Source organism: Ctenopharyngodon idella, chromosome 16, assembly GCF_019924925.1.
Source record: "Ctenopharyngodon idella isolate HZGC_01 chromosome 16, HZGC01, whole genome shotgun sequence".
NCBI classification, from domain to species: Eukaryota; Metazoa; Chordata; class Actinopteri; order Cypriniformes; family Xenocyprididae; genus Ctenopharyngodon; species Ctenopharyngodon idella.
This window is the reverse complement of record NC_067235.1, coordinates 12301915-12321537: the sequence shown is the minus strand read 5'-3', so window position 1 is coordinate 12321537 and position 19623 is coordinate 12301915. Positions and strand designations below refer to the sequence as shown.

General features: G+C 37.8%; 1 protein-coding gene across 2 annotated transcripts in view; it reads right to left on the bottom strand.

Moving 5' to 3' along the window:
* Positions 1–684: 684 nt before the first annotated feature.
* creb5b (cAMP responsive element binding protein 5b) overlaps positions 685–19623 on the bottom strand; it is a 90520-nt gene continuing 71581 nt past the window's right edge. The window contains exons 8-12 of one of the 2 annotated variants that reach the window (XM_051866070.1): positions 16930–16959; positions 15599–15916; positions 12628–12855; positions 8710–8818; positions 685–7169 (exon numbers count right to left, since the gene is read on the bottom strand). In XM_051866070.1, coding sequence (XP_051722030.1) covers positions 7045–7169; positions 8710–8818; positions 12628–12855; positions 15599–15916; positions 16930–16959 — 810 coding nt within the window. In that variant the 3' untranslated portion in view covers positions 685–7044. The remainder of the gene's footprint in view (positions 7170–8709; positions 8819–12627; positions 12856–15598; positions 15917–16929; positions 16960–19623) is intronic. The other variant, XM_051866071.1, reaches the window with a different exon arrangement.

Here is a 19623-nt window from a genome sequence, read left to right as displayed (position 1 = left end):
ACAGAAAAGGGCTGCTTGGATTTCTGTCAACGCTTCATTTCATGTCATCCAATGCTTGATTGCTTGTTATGACCCATTAAAGATTATCATGGTATAGTATATAGGTTCTTTTGTATATATAAATTTTGTATATATGTATGTGTATTTGTATGTAATTTTGTATACATTTTATATATATAAATCAAGTATTTTATGTTCACCAAAACTGTCCACCAGAGGTCTCTAGTACATTAAATTATCAAACAAAACATTTTGGTGCATAAATATTGAATAAAATAGGTGTAAATTCAGTTATATTTTGTATTTTATTTGCTACTTTAAATTGTAATATGTATAAATACAGTCAAACATTTGGAATAATTTGCAATATTATGACAATTTAAAATAACTGAGTATTTTAAAAATTAATTTATTCCTGTATTTTAAATTGTCATAGTATTGCAAATTATTTCAAATACACACACACACACACACACACACACACACACACACACACACACACACACACACACACACACACACACACACACACACACACACACACACACACACACACACACACACACACACACACACACACACACACACACACACACACACACACACACACACACACACACACACACACACACACACACACACACAAGCTGAAATTTTTTGTAAGTGGCAAAATCATGAAATGGCTTTGTTACAGAACAAGTGCTTTATTTTCATATTGTAATATAGCTGTTGTGATTTCACATCTGTACATTTGCATAAACACAAACTGTTCAAGGCATTAATAAACATATAAAATATACAAAGTTATGCAAGCGTGTGTGAATTCATGAATTCAATATGCGTAACAAACAATGCAATGTTTCAGCTCCGAAATGAACAGGCAAACATTTGAAGACTGCAAGTGCTATGCAAACATTATTTACAAACAAGTACCAAACATGTACTCCTTTCAAAAAGAAAGGTGGTTGCATTACAGGAACAAGATTACAAAAATTAATGAGAATTTATACAATATTTATAGTTTTGTTGCAATGATACATTTATAGTTTTATTAATGTGTATTCATTGTCCTCCACCTAAAAAAAAAAAAAAAAAATGCACACAAAAGCACACATATACTCAGGCACACACAAAATTCTCCCTCCGTTTTATAAGAATGCTATTACAAAAGTCATCCATTCACCCATCCTAACAAGGACTGGTGCCAAATCAACAATTTGAGATTAATGTCTGTTACTCACTGAGAGCAAGTGAAATATTTCCAGTTCAATGTGTTCTTGTACGTTATGTTGTTTGGGTAAGAGATGACGTGGCCCTGCGTAGATACGCTCCTGACCACCTTGCTTTGAAATGTCAAGACGCAGGAGATGAAATACAATGCAACTTTAGACTGTTGACAGTCCTCCTTGGAGATGCAAACTGCTGTTTAGCAGGCCCCTCCCACCACCATATTATTGATCATAATGTTGGGTTAAACACTGCAAAACTTGTGAGTGTGGGGTCTGAGACACCAATGGGAGTGAAAATACATGCATACACAGATCTCAAGTTAACTTTCAAGCTCACAATCCAAAAACACTGAAACTCGCACCTTATGTGGTCATCAGAATCCCATTTGAAACCAGATTACGATGCTACATGCACAAAAGAATATTGAATGTTGGCTTAAAGGGATAGTACACCCAAAAATATCTATCATCACATTAGCAAAATTTTGCAGGCAAGAAAGGTCAGTTGTCTATTGTCTTCTGTATGAGCTGTGCTTCATACATTTCTACACTATTGACAGTTTCAAACAAAGCAGCTTTGTGTTGGTCAACGTAGCGAATCAGTTGCAAATCAGCGAGGGGAAATTTCTGACCACATGCAAAATTACTATAGATTGCTATTGAAATTACAATATAGCCCACATAAATCTGTTAAAAAATGGTAAATGTGACTGCACCAGCCCCGCTTATGCTGTTCCAGACTGAATTACTTTCTTCTCCAGAAGACAGAACTTATTTTGAAGAATGTCTCAGCGGTTTTTGTCTATGAAAGTCAATGGGGTCCCAAAAGTTTCAAGCTCTAAAAAGAACATAAAGGTAGTGTAAAATATAAAATTATTTATTAAATATGGTGCCATGTCAGTAATATCAAACCTCATCAGTTCTTGTGTGCCACATGATGTCATGACACAAGAACCAATGAGGTTTGACCTTACTGACGTGTCGCAATATTTGATTTGGGCTCTGTATACAGTAAAACCGAAATCGCGTACTGTTGAGTAGGTACTCCATTTGAATCTAAATTTACTTCATGACCGTTGAAAAAGTACGTACTATATAGTACAAATGCGTGTAGTATGAATAAATTCGGACGTAGTACATATGCCATGTTGTTACTGTCACATGACCTACCAGCGTCAGTTACGTCCCTTCAACTCCATTCACATATCCTCTCCCGTGGCCTCAGGGGATAGTAAAGTGTCCATCGTATGCGCACTTCAGAATCTCGCCGGAAGTAGTAAGTCATCCGGGTACTTTTTGGCTACTGTTTTTCGAATACTATGAATTCGGAAATACTACTCTGTTCGCATACTATTTTTCGCGTACTATATAGTAGAGAAGTATTCGAATTCGAACGCAGCCTACAAGTTGATCAATGTTTTGTTTTGATTTGAGAGTGAACAACCACTTTAATGTCACTCTATTCATCATACAACATAATCATATCACTTTAGAAGAGTTAGATTAAACCACTAAAGTTGTTTAGATTACTTTTACAAAACCTTTATGTGCTTTTTGGAGCTTGAAATGTTTGGACCCCATTGACTTTCATTGTACTGACAAAACAAGCAAAAACATTCGTCAAAATGTGTTCTGCAGAATAAAAGTAATAATACGAGTTTTGAAACAACTTGAGGGTGAGTATATGATGAGAGAGTGTTCATTTTTGGGTGAACTATCCTTTTGAGAAGATGTTGGGAAACAACCAATCTACTGAAAGGTCCAACAAAATCAACAATAAAAGCACAATCATGTTTCCAGTTCACCTTGATGTCACCCATTTCACAGTGTGAAAAACAGGCTATAGGGACAATTTAAGTCTTAAAGCTACAGGAGCACCGTACTGAACGCCGCCCAACCCGAGCCTTCAGGGTTCAAATCGTGTCCTTCTTGAGGCGACCCATTCCGGGCTCCATTCCGGTTGGCCCGCACAAGTTGCATTGCTCCATAGATTGACAGTGGCTGGCTCTCGCTGGTGTGGGAACTGGGAATCGCTGAGTCTTCTATATGGCTATTCCACCCTCTGCTGCACACAGAGGTCAAAGTGCATAGACAGCTACAAGATTTCCACCTCTCAATGTGGAGGTCGTTTTGCACGCTCGTGTTCCAAACACAGTGCTGCGAGGAAAGGCGAAGGGAATCAATATGTTCCATTTAGGAGGGACGAAAATCCTCTACAAACTGTGAAAAACATGAAACAGAGTTCTGAGCTTAGCTGCTGGAAGAAAGGCCCTTTTTCGGCAGAGGGGAAACATTTTGGTGCATCTCTCCACATGATGCTAAGACATGTCCAGCTGGCCTGTGTTCTCATCACAGGCCTCCTTGGGTTGGTAGAAGAGTCCATAATAACACCAAAATGAGTCCAAAACAAAACAGTGTCTGCATTAAAACACTAGTAATTAGTCGTTACAAAAAAGCTAAACAATGTCAAGGCCTTAAAGTTCAACCTGAATTGAAAATAAATGTAATGATATCAAGGTATTACTAAGGACTGACATTCTTCGCTATGTGAGTATTTAAGACACATATTCAGGCACATAGTGACATTTGGAAAGCAGTGTCTAGATCGGTCTAGATCAGTACCTGCGAAGAAATAGTAAAATGCTACATTTTCCCAGCAGAGAAAAACAGAAGTGGACCAAATTGCATCATTATTTGCAGTTAGACAAGGACAACAGGACTAAAGGCCATAACATACCAAGCAGACACATCTGTCAGGTCAGTTTTTAGTTGGACCCCGTCGGCTGCGATCACTCTGATTGGCTGTTCGGCTTAGGAAACAAAGTTCCCGAGAAGATTCTTCTAGTTGTACATCATGTAAATTCGCATTCCAAAATGCGAATAATTTCTTAAAAACTGTCTGGAATGAAGAAAATGATCAACATGATTCATATTCATGAATGACGAACACAGACAACTGCCAACTGCTGGTATGGAAACCTCTCACATAGGTGCAGAACGTACATGCTAGTTGGCCATTGGCTGTTCAAGGCGAAAACAACGTCGGCATTTGCCGCCGCTAGTTCTTTGATGCCAGTTTGGTGTGTCACAGCCTTAAAGGGATTTAGGATTTAATGTAAGTGACAGTGTCCATCTTACAGCTCATCGGTCCGTGATCATACACTCGTGAGGTATACAGGACTTTGCACACGCATCCCTTAAAATTACATAAAGGGCACAAGTTCACATTGGAATGTTATTATTAGGGCCAGTTCACACAGAACGCGTTTTCACGTTCTACTGCGCAGCATTTATTTGGGTGCATCTCAATCAGCTCCCTAGGTTGTGAATGAGTATGTCATTTGCACAAATTCCGGCACTGCTACATTGTAAAAAATTATTTTCATGATTTGTTATCACAACATTTTTTCTTTTGTCAAATCAACTTAGATAATTAATGTGGTTCAGATAACATAATATTTTGGGTTTCTGTTGATTAAACCAACTCAAATTTTTAATTTCAATGAACTCAAAATTTTAAGGCAACCAGGTAACTTACTTTTTCAAGTTAAACCAACAACAACAACAAAAAAATTTACAGTGTAAGAAACCTGGCTCACTACACATTGGGATGTTTCTGACAACATGACAAAGCACTTGCATTGTAAAATGCCACCACTGTTATTTATCAAAAACAGGAGGACTGATATCTTTTAAAGGTACAGTCTGAAAAATATTTTGATTGTTACATATCCCTGCAATATTTCAGCCATAAATTAATTATAAATGTTAGCTAGATTATGTTCACTACTGTCTAGTGATGTGTCTTTATGCTGGAATTAAATAATAGTTCATCTTTTCAAATATTCTGTCACGTAATGTATTGAGTTGGCTTGTACGATTTATGTTTCGCGCTTCAGAAATTGTGACGTATTTTCCAGTAAGGGACCATTGATGCTCCCTGGTTTTTGTGGTGGATTGGGGGCTTTTTTAGGGAGTGAACATTTCAGTGTACTGGAAGGATTTCACGATTGAGACAGCCCTTAAAATGGCCGACACCCTGATCAGTGGCCTGACTAGTAAACTTGGGAGCTGATTGAGACGCACCCTTCATTTTTCTATGTAAACATCTGCTACACGGACGCAAAAACGTCTCAAAAACCTGCGTTCTTTTCGTTCTTGTCTTTCGTGCTTCATCCAGTGTTTTAAACGCAAGAACGTGTTCTTTGTGAACGGCCCCTTACAGTAAGATGCTAGCTGTATACTAACATCTCCAATTCAACAGCACATTTCCAGAACCTTAAAGGGTTTGACAGTTTCATAGGGACTATATTCAAGTGCAGAGTTTACCTTGGTCCATGTCAAGAAGGAAGCCTCATGATTTCCTATAGGCAGCAAACAACTCTGTTGAAAAAAACAGCATATCCTACGCAACTAGCTCAAGCTCAGGACCAGCTTAAACCAGCTTATGACCAACTAAGGACCAGTATAAACCAGCTCAAACCAGTTGCCATGCTTCAAAACACACCTAACCAGCATATGCTGTTTTTTTCAACAGGAAAACCAGAACTTTGAACTGGGACTTATCAAAATATATCCTATCACAATAAATCCTATTAAATTCAATTTATCTCACAGTCAGAATGCCCAAGGAAGTTCTAAACAATACTTTGAGCCAAAACGAAAGCTGATTTTAAGAATCATTTAACAATGCATTTGGCTCACGTGGAAGTTTTCCATAGCCTCAGGTAAAGCAAAATCCTTCCAAAAGTTTTCCATGGCATTATTCTTGTGCAAGATGCACTCGAGGAGTGTTTTGGATAGGGTTAGAAGGCCCATTGTATGAGTATTTAACATATAAAAAATGTATTCAAGAATACATTGCATAATACTTAGTCGACTCGCTGATTCGAAACAGATACTGAAATGACTGCCAGTAAAAGCAGTACGTAAACTGACTCGGGGGTAAATTTGACCAGAAGTTACACCAGCTTAAAATGAAACAGCTGATGGCATCTTCTAAAACATTCGGATAAAAACGCCAAGTTAGATGTCTTCCTGATGCTACACGATTGCAGCTGTGATCTCAGCATTCTGGAAATGCTCTGAAATCTCACACATGTTCAGCAGGGCATATGCTCACAAGAGCCTGTGTGAGCTTGATAAATGCATTCCATTTACATGATCTCTACCAGCTAAGGAGTCAAAGCTGTTTTGTTTTCAAAAGATAACTTTTGAAATGATATCTGAAATGACAGGAACTAATAGGTTGAACTTAACCTGATCTGGATTCTGGTCCGAATGACCAAGTGAACATAATCAGATTGCTGAGCATGTCAGAGATTCATATTGCTTCAGGTTACTTTCATTATGAATTCCTAATGGAGACTGACCTTCCTAATTTATCCTTTTGTATTAGATGAAAAAGGGAATGTGAGAGTATTTGTTATAACAATAAACAGAAACAAAAGGACAGCATCTTTTTGGCAATGGAAAATTCATAGCAAAAGCTATCCAGCTCTCTGAATTTTGTAATTTGTAAAGGCAGTTGTCCAGTAGTAATCCAGGAACAGATGTAGCAGTCGTGTTTTCACAATTACCCATCAGTGATGTTCTTGACAAGCGAGATGGTGCCCGATGAATTATGCAGACTCTCTTTTTTTAAGCGGACTCAAATGGTATTATAAAACAAAACAGAACTAAACAAAATGTTAATCAGTTTACATTTACAAATTACAAACAGAAGAAAAAGCTGCCACAGAGGCACAGAGGTGAGCCTGTCCAGAGTTTGCAGTCGGGATGTCCAGCGTGGGGGGGGCGTCAGGGGGACGAGTCTCTAGTGGATGGGGTTAATATCTGTGCGGTGATTGGGTGCCGTGCTGGAGGTGGTGATGGTATTGTGCTGGATGACTTGCTGCTGGGTTACAGGGGTGGGACTTCCTGCTGGACTGCTCTCTGGACCTGAGGGACAAGAGGAGAGATGAAGATGTCTGTCTGACGGCTGTCCATATCTGTCCACATCTGTCTGGCAGTCACATCTTTACATCACTCAATCCATCCATCAATCCATTCATGCTCCCATCCAGCCATCCGTCCGTTCATTCATCTGTTCATTCATCCATCCATCAGTCCATATTTCTGTCTATCCATCTGTATTTCTGTCTATCTGTCCTTCTTTCCATCCATCGATCTGTAGGGTTTTCTATTTGTCCATCCATCCATATGTCAGACTATCTTTTCATCCATCCATTCATCTGTATGTCTGTCTATCTGTCAATCATTTAATGTATCCATCCATCCATTCATATATCTATCTGTCCATCCATCCATACATCCAACCATCCATCCATTCATCTGTTTGTCTATCTGTCAATCACTTAATGTGTCCATCCATCCTTACATACATCCTTACATAAATACATACATCCATTCATATATCTGTCTGTCTATCCATCCATCCATCCATCCATCCATCCATCCATCCATCCATCCATGTCTGTCTATTCATCCATCCATCCATCCATCCACCCATGTCTTCATCCATCATCCATATTTCTGTCTCCATCCATCCATCCATCCATATTTCTGTCTCCATCCATCCATCCATCCATCCATCCATCATGTCTGTTCTTATCCATCCATCCATCCATCCATCCACCCATCCATCCATCATCCATCCATCCATCCATCCATCCATCCATATATCTGTCTCCATCCATCCATCCATCCATCCATCCATCATCCATCCATCCATCATCCATCCATCCACCCATCCATCCATCATCCATCCATCCATCCATCCATCCATCCATCCATGTGTGTCCATCCATCTGTATGTCTGTCTACCCATCATCCATCCATCCATCCATCCATCCATCCATCCATGTCTATCTGTAAATTCATCCATCCAGCCATACAGTATGTCTATCTGTACATCCATCCATGTCTGACTCCATCCATCCTTCCATCTATCCATTCATGTCTCCATCCATCCATCCGTATGCCTGTCCATCCATCTGTATGTCTGTCCGTCCATCCATCCATTCATCCATCCATCTGTATGTCTGACTATTTGCTGTTTAGGAAATACAACTGAGATATTGAAGAGATCTCATTTTTTAATTTTTCTCTTTCCTATGAGAAGACTGAACAATAATGTAAAGACAATAAACACCACACTTTGATGAATATATAAACATTTGGATTATTGATGAATTTGGAAGTTTAGAAAGACATTTACTGAAGGCTTTAACTGTACTTCAAAGTGAAAATGGAAACAATATTTCTATTTCCTGCATCATAAACACCACTAAGACAACAAGTTCTTCAGTGACTGAGAAAATGAGTGAGTTATCCCCTCCCCTATAACCAGGGAGTGGCAGCCTCCATACATTTAAAAATTGTCACAAGTATCTATATCAGTGGGTGTATCCAACAAACAATACACATCCGTTATTATGTAATGTCACCCCTGGCCATGTGGGTGCGTGATAGTACTCACTGAGGTAACCTTGAGACTCTTTCTGCATGGCGGTGATGGGACAGTCCTTATGTGTCAATAAAAGCTGTTTCAGTTGTGTCACCTCATTCTTTAGCATAGTGACCTCGTTCTGCCAACAAACACAATAATAATATGAAACACTCACAAAAAGTCTCTATGTGTTTACAGGAATTGAATAACTTCAGTGAAACATCCAATCATACACATTAGCAAAAGACATAAAACAAAACATTTTTTTCTGGTGTGTAGCAAACATAAACATAAACATAACATTTCAAGCAAAACTAAATGTCCCTCATTATTTCACAGATAAAAAACATGTATATTTCACAAAGTTTCCTGGATACAGTCTGGCCTGGATTTGAATGCTTAAGAGTTATTGTTCATTGAAATGCCTTCGTAGTTTAAGATTAAATTTAAGCCATGTTTGTGAAATCACGTTTGTGACAGCTAACCCCTATGGTTCTTTCCTTAGTATGTAAACATATCTAAACAAAGGCACACATGTTTATGATGTTTTGTTTTTGTCATAAACCATACAATACTTAACATAATTATGACAAACATGTTGGAAAAGGACTCTGGTGGATGTATTGGCAGCTTCACATCAAACCTCCCAGCAGACACACTGAATTAAAGGCCAGACAAGTCTGGGTCTCATTAGAAAACCTCATAATGAACAGGCGGTGAATTCTCTGCAATTACCGTTGTGGGAAACACTAACGTCAGATCACACAGAGTTCTTGAATTTGATTAAACTATTTAGCAGAACCAATATGAAAACATGGCAGCGTTTCAGGGATGTTGGTGGAGAAGAATCCCCGCTTTGACAGGTACAGTACCATGTTTGTGACTGTGGGGTGAATATTTCCGATAAGGCAAAACAAGCCTGAACAGTGGGACTAAGGGAGTGCCAGGGTGTCTATGAGCATTCTGTCCCACCTCGTCAAACTATGCAATAACAAAGAAAAACAAACACATTTAACATATTTTGTTCTATTGTTGGTGGAAACTAGGACTGGGTGAAATTATGTCTCAGTATTTTTCAGCCTTTTGACAGTATAAAATATATATCTTGATATTTATGTATTTGCTTGGATTAAAAAATGTTTTTTTGCTTTGTTTTGTTTTTTGTTTTTGTCAGAGGAACCTTCATTTCAATGAAAGCTAATTTAATTTATAATGTTTAATGCAAAAAGCAAAATACAGTAAAAACTGTAACAATCAGGCATGTTTTTCCACATTTTTGACTAAATGGAAGGAAAAAAAATATTTTATATTTTTGTTTTGATGTATTTATATGCACCAGTATAAACAGAAATATTTGCCTACATATTTTTCACACATTTTCTTATTTTAAACAAATTAAAGCTTTTATTCAGCAAGGATACATTAAATTGATCAAAAGGGACAGTAAGACATTTATAATGTTACAAAAGATTTCTATTTTAATAAATAAATGTGGTTCTTTTGAACTTTTTATTCTTTCATCAAAAAAATCCTGAAAAAAGCAGCACAACCATTTCAACTTTTATTTTAGCATCAAATCAGCATATTAAAATGATATCTGAAGGATCATGTGACACTGAAGACTGGAGTAATAATGTTGATAATTCAGCATACTTCACAGTTTTTACTGTTTTTACTGTATTTTCAATGAAATAAAAGCAACCTTTGTGAGCATAAGACACAATCTTACCCACCACAAACTATAGAACGGTACAGTGTAAGTATGTAAATATATGTAAATTGGCACACAGAGACCTCAATGAACATTTCTGAGACACTATGCCACAGAATATGTGTCTTGAACTGATTCTCTGAGATAAGACAAAGAGGATTTACAAAACGTAATGAGACAGAGTGATCACAAAACATAATTAAAGGGTTAGTTCACCCAAAAATGAAAATTCTGCCATTAATTACTCACCCTCATGTCGTTCCACACCCATAAGACCTTCATTCATCTTCAGAACACAAATTAAGATATTTTTGATAAAATCCGATGGCTCAGTGAGGCCTGAATTGACAGCAAGTTAATTTACACTTTCAATGCCCAGAAAGGTACTATTTAAAACAGTTCATGTGACTACAGTGGTTAAACCTTAATGTTATGAAGCGACGAGAATACTTTTTGTGTGCCAAAAAACAAAATAACGATTTTATTCAACAATATCTAGTGATGGGCGAACACTGCTTCGTGAAGCTTTGAAGCTTTATGAATCATTTGTTTCGAATCAGTGGTTTGGAGCGTGAATCAAACTGCCAAAGTCACGCGAACGAAATTTTCAAACTTCTATGATGTAACAAAGCCTTGTTTACTGAAATCACATGACTTTTACGCTCCAAACCACTGATTCGAAACATAAGATTCATAAAGCTTCAAAGCTACACGAAGCAGTGTTCACCCATCACTAGATATTGTTAAATAAAGTCGTTATTTTGTTTTTTTGGTGCACAAAAAGTATTCTTATCGCTTCATAACATAAAGGTTGAGCCACTGTAGTCACATGAACTGTTTTAAATATGTTTTTAGTACCTTTCTGGGCATTGAAAGTGTTATTTATCTTGTTGTCAATTCAGGCCTCACTGAGCCATCGGATTTTATCAAAAATATCTTAATTTGTGTTCTGAAGATGAACGGAGGTCTTACATGTGTGGAACGACATGAGGGTGAGTAATTAATGACAGAATTTTCATTTTTGGGTGAACTAACCCTTTAAAAATCAAACTTGCACATATTCGGAGTGTCTATTTACACTAAGTGCAAAGTGCTCCCTTGTTGGAAAACACTATTTACACTAGCTCGGCCCACCAGATAGCATCTAATTACTATTTACTCTTATTGCAAAGAACTGATACTTTTACATGGTATAAATAGAATCTATTGCTATTTTCACCTAGTGTAATTAGCATATTGCTAAGAAAATGCTGCTATTGTCACTGAGTGTAAATAGAATATATTGCTATTTTCATTTAGTGTAAATAGCATCTACAACTATTTGCACTAAGTGTAAACAGCATCTATTTGCAATATTCACAAAGTTGTCTACAGAATTATATTGTGAATATATCAGAAGTATCCTTACATCGGCTAGCCCTAGTAGGAACTTTAGATAAGAGGGTGGTTGCCTAGTGGTTAAAAACAAAGGCTGGTGGTAATTGAAAGGCTCAAACCACACAAAGTGCAACCAGCGAACATTCACTATTGTGTCCCCGAACAAGACAGGTTAAGAGGTTGGAGAACAGCAGAGAGTGAATGATGTGGCATGATGGGGAAGACCACCCAAAGATGGTCAGGCTGTTCTGGTTTCCTGGTTTTAGATGGGCTTTAAACACGTGTCATGTGGTTAGACTACGAGACCAGATGGCCGACCAGCTAAACCACCTGAACACCAGCTTGAACAACCAGGGATACCTGCTGAAAACCAGTTTAGGCTGGTTTAAGTTGTGGGCAATGCAGTATATACTCAACACATCCTCCAAAAATAGACTTACATACACACGGCATCAATCTTTCAGGTAAACCTCTATGCAAATTCAAGGTCTATTGAGAGCCTAAATGGATGCGTTCAAATGGAAACCTCAAAATGTGCCGTGATACTCAGAGGTTTTACTGGCCTACAAACCACACATTCAGCTGCAGCTGGCTGTGCTCTGGTTACTCTATAGACCTCAATAACCCATTGACCCTTGCCTCCTCACAGCCGTCCCCTTCTGCTCTCCATCTACAGTAGCTTCAGCTGTCAAATGAAGGGTGTTTATGAGCTTCTGTGGTCTAGCGTAAGCTAATACAGAGTGAAATATGACGCCCCGCGTGAAATACATCTCAGTGTGTGTTCCAAAGTCAAGTGCGTTTTAACGCTTAAGAACCGAGGCCTTCAGCTGAGGAGAAGTGTGTGAATGAGTGATTCTGACCTGCAGCTGCATGTTGGTTTGGGTGAGCTCCTCCGCTTTCTTTTCTAGCGACATCACCCACACTTTCCTTTTCTGTCTGCAGCGTGTGGCGGCTGCGCGATTCCGCTCCAGGAATTTCCGTCGGCGCTCGTCGGGGTCTTCGTCCACGACACGCCGGCGACGACCTCCGCTGGGCGGCGGGGATTGAAGGGTCTGCGTCGGCTGCATTTGCTGCGCAGCCGGAGATAACTGTAAAATACAGGACAACAAAAAGTCTGAGGTTGCATTCTCTCCCGAGGCATCATATTCATATTCATAGACTTGGCTGCTGGCCAATCACCTGCCAAACATCTCCTCGTTCAGACCTCTCCAGCCAGAAACTTCCTGTCTGGGAGTTTTCTTTAAAACAACATGTGCCCTGTACACGTGGCCCTACGGCCCTATGATGGACGTCTGGGCGTGAGAAACAGCAGTCTGATTTACAGGCTGCCCCACCCTCATAAAGAGGTGTCAGGGCCCAGTTTTCCACTGCACACGTACACTCGGACCAATACTCTACGACACCCTGAGAAACAGGGCCACTACCAGCGCACAAGGCCCACAAAAAGCTTCTTTGACACATGCTTGGCAGTTGCCATGTTTGCTGTCTTTAGATCATTACAGGTTTCTGGAGGCGATGGAAAATGCAGTGGCTTTGATGGTTTGTATGTATACAGGGCCCCTTCTTTGGCTTAATAACACATTAAGGCAGAATTTCTGAATCACAAAATGATGGATTCAGTCATCCTAAAGAGTTTAAGTGTCCAGACTTGAAGGTTCATACATATATGTGGAAGCTTCTTTCTGCCACTGAATAAAAAACAAAACAAAAAAAAGGTAATTGTGACTTTTTATTTCAAAATTCTGACTTTTTTTCTCAGAATTGTGTGATATAAACTTGAAATTGCGAGTGATTAAGTCAGAATTGTGTGATATAAACTCACAATTGTGAGTTATAAAGTCAGAATTGCGAGTTTATAACATGCAATTGTGAGTTTATAACTCGCGATTCTGGCTTTATTTCTCGCAATTGTGAGTTTATATCTCACAATTCTGACATAATATATATAGCAATTCTGACATTACATCTCACAATTCTGTCTTTACTTCTCGCAATTTCTCAGAAATTTATATCTCGCGATTCTGAGAAAAAAGTCAGAATTGTGAGATAAAAAGTCTCAATTTTTTTTTTTTTTATTTAGTGGCGGAAACAAGCTTACGTACATATAAGAGTGACCACGATAAAAGCAGAAAAAATATTTTAGAAATCTAGTTTAAAACACATGTTCCATGTTCTTAGAAATGTACTCTTGATTTCATATTATTTTGTAAAACTTTTACACCATTTTCAACAAAAATGTCATGTGGTGCAAGTAAAACATAACATACTGTTTTAAATTACATTTACTTTACGACATACAGTACATTTTCTTACAGCTTGAATACATGTGAGTGTACATGTTTTTTTATTATTAGAAAAGATTTTAAATATATTTTCCAAGGTAAAAAGACTTTTTTAAAACATAATGAATTAGAAATATCACAAGTTTTTGAGGAGTCGCACATTTACATTACATTTTACAACCTGAACTAACATTGCGTTTTCATAATGAGGTCAAATTATCGGATATTATATGAGACTTATTGACCTTGACACACAGTCATGAGTCTGCAGGGGTCTCTCTATGATATAAGTTCTTGTTTTATGTTTTTTCTGTGTGTCTGTATGTTGGTCACATCACATGACTTCGATTTGGCAGACAAAGGTTTTTGTTTTCTAAATATTAATAATAACTACTTCAAGAAAACTTAAATTTTTTTTTTTTTTTAATAAACATTAAAATGTTATGCCAATTGTTAATCTTTTTTCATTATTATATCAAGACAGATGTACAATTCTGAAATTTATACTTATAATAATATGATATATAGTGTTATTATAATTATAACACTTATTACACTGTAAACCCTAATGCTCAAAATAATTAATTGGTTTGAGTAGGGTAAACTTAAATTAAACAAATTAGTTCAAACAACTTTTATGAGTATTTTGAACTTTCTTTTTCTTTTGAGTTCACAAAACTGACACATTTTAAGTAAACTGAACTGTTTCATTGTTTTGAGATTTATGAACTTTCTTTTAATTTAGACAAACTTAAATTTTCCTGAAACTGGGCTGGGATTTCTATTTCACTCGAAAGGGAGAGTAAATGCTAAAATGAAAGCCTGGTTTCACAGACAGTGTTTAGATTAAGCCAGGATTAGGCCTTAGATCAATTAGGACATTTAAGTAGCTTTTATAAACGTACCCTAGAAAAAAACATTACTTAAAACATTGTATTTTAAGATATGTCAGTGCAAGTTGCTTTCAGTTAAAACAGCTCAAACATGCTTTTTTAGTCTAGAACTAGCTTAAGCCTTGTCTGTGAAACTTTTTTTTTTGAAAAGAAGATTAATGTTAAGTGGGAGATTAATAATCTTTAATGTTTTGCTATGCTTATTTAGAAGAGTTACTGTTATGGGGGTGTTAAAGCTAGACAAGTTTCCATTACTAAAGATATTTAAGTTCAGATTACATGATATTTTAAGTTAAATGTATGAATTAACTTACTCAAACATTTTAAGTTAAGAGCAATTAAAATGTATGAGTACAAAAATAATGTATGAGCCAGTTCTGCGTACTTAAACTTTGAATTTCTTAACTCAAAAATTTTGACTGATAACTTCAGTTTTTTTTAATTTTGCCAGCTTATTCAGGCTTACATAAAAGAGGTGTATTCAAGTAATGTACAGTATTTTTGAATAAAATCTGAATAAAAACACTTTTTAATTTTATGCCAGATGTTCATAACTGAGCCCCAGTTTAACTTTTTTTATTATCATTTATTTGACATGACTCAAGTAAACTCGAGTAAGTTCAATAGAGCATTAGAACCTCAACCCAGTCCAGTACCTGTGAAGCAGCGGAGTGCATGGGTTGGTGTGGAGAGGTCTGGTGTCCGTGTGCAGGGTGCAGGTGGGGCGGGTGGGTGTTGTGGTGCCCGTGGCTCTGTGGGTGGTGATGGGCACTCTGTGCATGGCTGGGGTGGTGGTGGGCATGGTGTGGGTATCCGTGGGGTGGGCCCTGCATGTGCTGGTGAGGGTGAGAGTGCAGGTGGTGGTGACCGGCCTGATCCTGCCGCGATGGCATCATCTCCATCATATGACCCATGGAGTTCATGCTGCCATTCGACATGCCCCCCGGATGGTGGGCAAGGGCAGCTTTCAGTCTCTGAGTAGGAAAATGGGGGGAAATGGTATATATTAGCATTATGACTTGCAAGTTTCAAATTTTCCATTTAAAAAGTGTATTTTATTTGGTCCATTGTACAAAAAATAAAATAACCTGTCACTTTGATTAGCATCTGGGGGGCATGTTGTGAATGTGAACATTGCATTAATTGTTTTTATAATGAGCATTTTTATTTTCCAGTAAAATATCTAAACATCATTAAAAAATTATTAAATATAATTAATGAATTATATAATGAATTATAATTGCACATATATATATATATATATATATATATATATATATATAGGCAATTGTTTCCTATTTTTAAGTATGCAAAAATAAAATAAAATAAAATAAAATAATTCTTTAAAAAATGTATTTGGCAATTAGATATATTCTGTGAAAACAAATTATAATTTTGCTACCCAAGAAAATATATCTTTATTTTTTGAGGATATTTACCTGGGAAACTAGACCAAATGTCTGATTCATTTAAATTTCCGTTAACATGACAAAACATGGCTGTCTATTGAGTCGACAAGTGAGCGCTCATATTTTTCCGATAGATTACATGTGACCGTTCGCCCACTTTGTGACGTACATGAATGTCCGAGCTAAGCCTGTCACTCCCATTTACCCTCTCACCCACACACCTACACACCCTCTTACACACCCAAACACACTATTCCACTATCTGTCGTCACTGTCTAAGAGCTTCATCTGAAGAACGAGCCCAGCGCGGTGCAGGTCTGGCAGCGAGAGGCCCCTGAGGACTTTCTCCCCCGATTTGCCCATTTCCCCTTCGGCCTACGCACTGTTGCTTCAACCGTGTGGTCTACTTAAGCTTTCACCCAGGGCTGGTCTTGGAGTCTATGACTCTAGAGACGCTCAAAGCGCGTCTGTGTTTGGAATATGTTTACCTGGCTGCTCTCTCTCTCACAGAGCTGTTTTTCTGGGCAGCTGAATAAGACAACTTAGGGGTCTGAAAAAAGCCACAAGTATAAACATACCTCCCGCCAAAATATGTCCGATGGTTTGATCTGTTGACGGCACATGTAGACAAAATGAAAAAAATGAAAAGTACATAAGCATGTGCATATATACTTATATGTCTGTGTCCATTCAGTTTGACTTTTTTAAATTTGAGCCAATGCAAAAAACTAGGAGTATTTTTAGAGAGTGTTGAGTCTACGATATATATATTTCCACAAGAGCTGAGCAGGTAGACTGACTTTATAAGAAATGGGTCTGAGGTTCGAAAAAACAAACCAAAAACACACACACAAAATGAGTCAAATAAATGAAAGAAAACATGAAATGAAGTCAAGCAAGGATAATCTCTTCATGGAAAGTAACACTTAAAAAAAATCAAACAAAATGACACAAAGGTGCACTCAGTAGTTTTTTGTTTGTTGCACTGGCCAATATAGCCTCTTGGACTTATACTGACACCTAGTGGTGTGGATGCAGCATCATGCAAAAGTATTCTGTCTCAAAAGCCATTGCAGAAAATGCACAATTTTTAGTCAGCCATGAACATTGTAGGGGGTAACGCATTACAAGTAACCCAAGTTATGTAATCAGATTACTTTTTTTCAAGTAACTAGTAAAGTAGCGTATTACTTTTAAATTTACAACAAAATATCTGAATTACTTTTTCAAATAAGTAACTCAAGTTACTTTGTTTTCCATTTATTGACTGACAGCTCTGAGAGAATCAAGTAACTTTCTCCAACACTGGCCATGAATACTGTAAGAATCCAATAAAATGAAGGGTTACTAAGATACTTTATACTACGGGGGCTGATGAATGCTTGATTCTGATCAGTAGATGAATGTTCTTAGGTGTGCAATCATTTTCCAGTAAACACACAGCTAAAGTAGTTCCATGCAGGTCTTGACTGCATAACATTTCATATCACTTTGCCAAATGATTTCAGTTATTTCAAAGGTCCTTACAGCCTACGACAGCAAAAGAACCAGAACCCACTAAGCAAATAAATACAACAAACAATAGGATAAAAATGACACACTATTTCCATGTTTTTCCCACAAAATTATAAAAAGCACATTCTCTTTCACATACAGCACAGACAAACACAGAAACATACACAAGCACGCAACTCGTTGTCTTCATTGCCCTACAACTTTATCTTTAAAATAGTTTCACAGCTGAAAAGCCACACGACATTTCTCACTAAGGTAGTAACGTCAATAGCCGCTTTTCCGCCAAAATTACCCGGAACAATTTTGTCCCAAGAACTTTTTTCCCCCAGACCTGTTGCTGTCTGCGTTTCCATTGCGATCTAAAGTACCGTGAAGATTTAGTCTGGTGATGTAGGACTGGTCGCAACTTTCCAGTTCCTACTGGATTTCGTCCTCTGCATATAAGCTTAATAAAGACTGAACCTCGACATTGGTCCATCGGTTGTATTTTTTAAACTCCAATGTTGATTCAAATAGCAAACAACTGCACACACTGCAACAGACTTTTAAAAATGGTGGTTGAAATAAAATGCTGCATGGAGTCAACCAATCAAAATGCTGCGTGAACTCAACCAATCAGCATGTTCAGCACCCAAGTCCCACCCCTAAAAGTTCCTGAATTTTGAAAAAGTACTACCTCGTGAGCAGGGACTTTCTGAGGGGAATTTTTTTACCCGGAACTTCATTTAGACCCTGGTTTCTATGGTCGAAACACACCAAGTACCACCCCAAAGTCCCTAGTTCCTGGGAAAGTTCCTGCGGTGGAAAGCAGCTAATGTTTTTGAAGTAGTTAAACTTTCAGCTTTGCTGTTAGTAGAGAAGCAGCTGCCAAAAATGGTAGAGAGACGCACAGACTGAAGTAATTTGACAATCTTAATCAATTTCTCTGCCTCTGTCTCTCTGTATCTCTTATGAATGGCTCAAGCCTCTGTTATTAGCTCTAAAATGACATTTTGGAAATGGGAATGGAGGCTTGGGATGAAATTCATAAGAAATTAGTTCTGCACACAAGAGCATTTTAAGTACAAAAACCTGACAAATGTCTTGAAATAAAATGTCTGAACAACGTCGTGAGGCATGGTAACCATAATACAATATAAGCAGAATATGCGTCATGGCCACATTACCACCTTGGGTGTGCATTATTGTTCTAATAATTCAACGGCCCGTCTTCAATCATTCCTTACATATCAGTTGGTAGTTTGTGATTTCTGCTTTCATAAGGCAACCCACTCCATGTAAAATAAAACAGGCTACCAATACAAACAGAGGCTTCATCTCATGTGAATGTACATAAAATTTACACATATTTTACAAAATTACGATTCACTTCTTTATGTGCCCATTTTTTAATTTTCCCTTTCTGTAATTTAAATCGCATACGTTTCCACAAACAGATCCAGAAGAATGACAGAAAAGAATCAGACATGTCCCTGCCATGCTCCTGTTCTCCCAGGCGCTCCAGATGCTGTGGGTCAGAGAGGCCAGTGTCCAGAGCTGTGTGTTTGTAACAGGCAGCACATTCACTCTCTGAGAGTCATAGCCAGCTGGACCGTATGTGAGTGCCAAGGCACAGACCAGAGCACAGCATCCCTTTCTTCTCAAGCTGGTCAACCTGTGAGATTTTTTTTTTTTTCAAGACGTATTTATTCTCTGAATCATCCTAGTTGCTATTTACCAAAACAAAACCTAAACTGATTTGATAAGTTGCTGGCTCT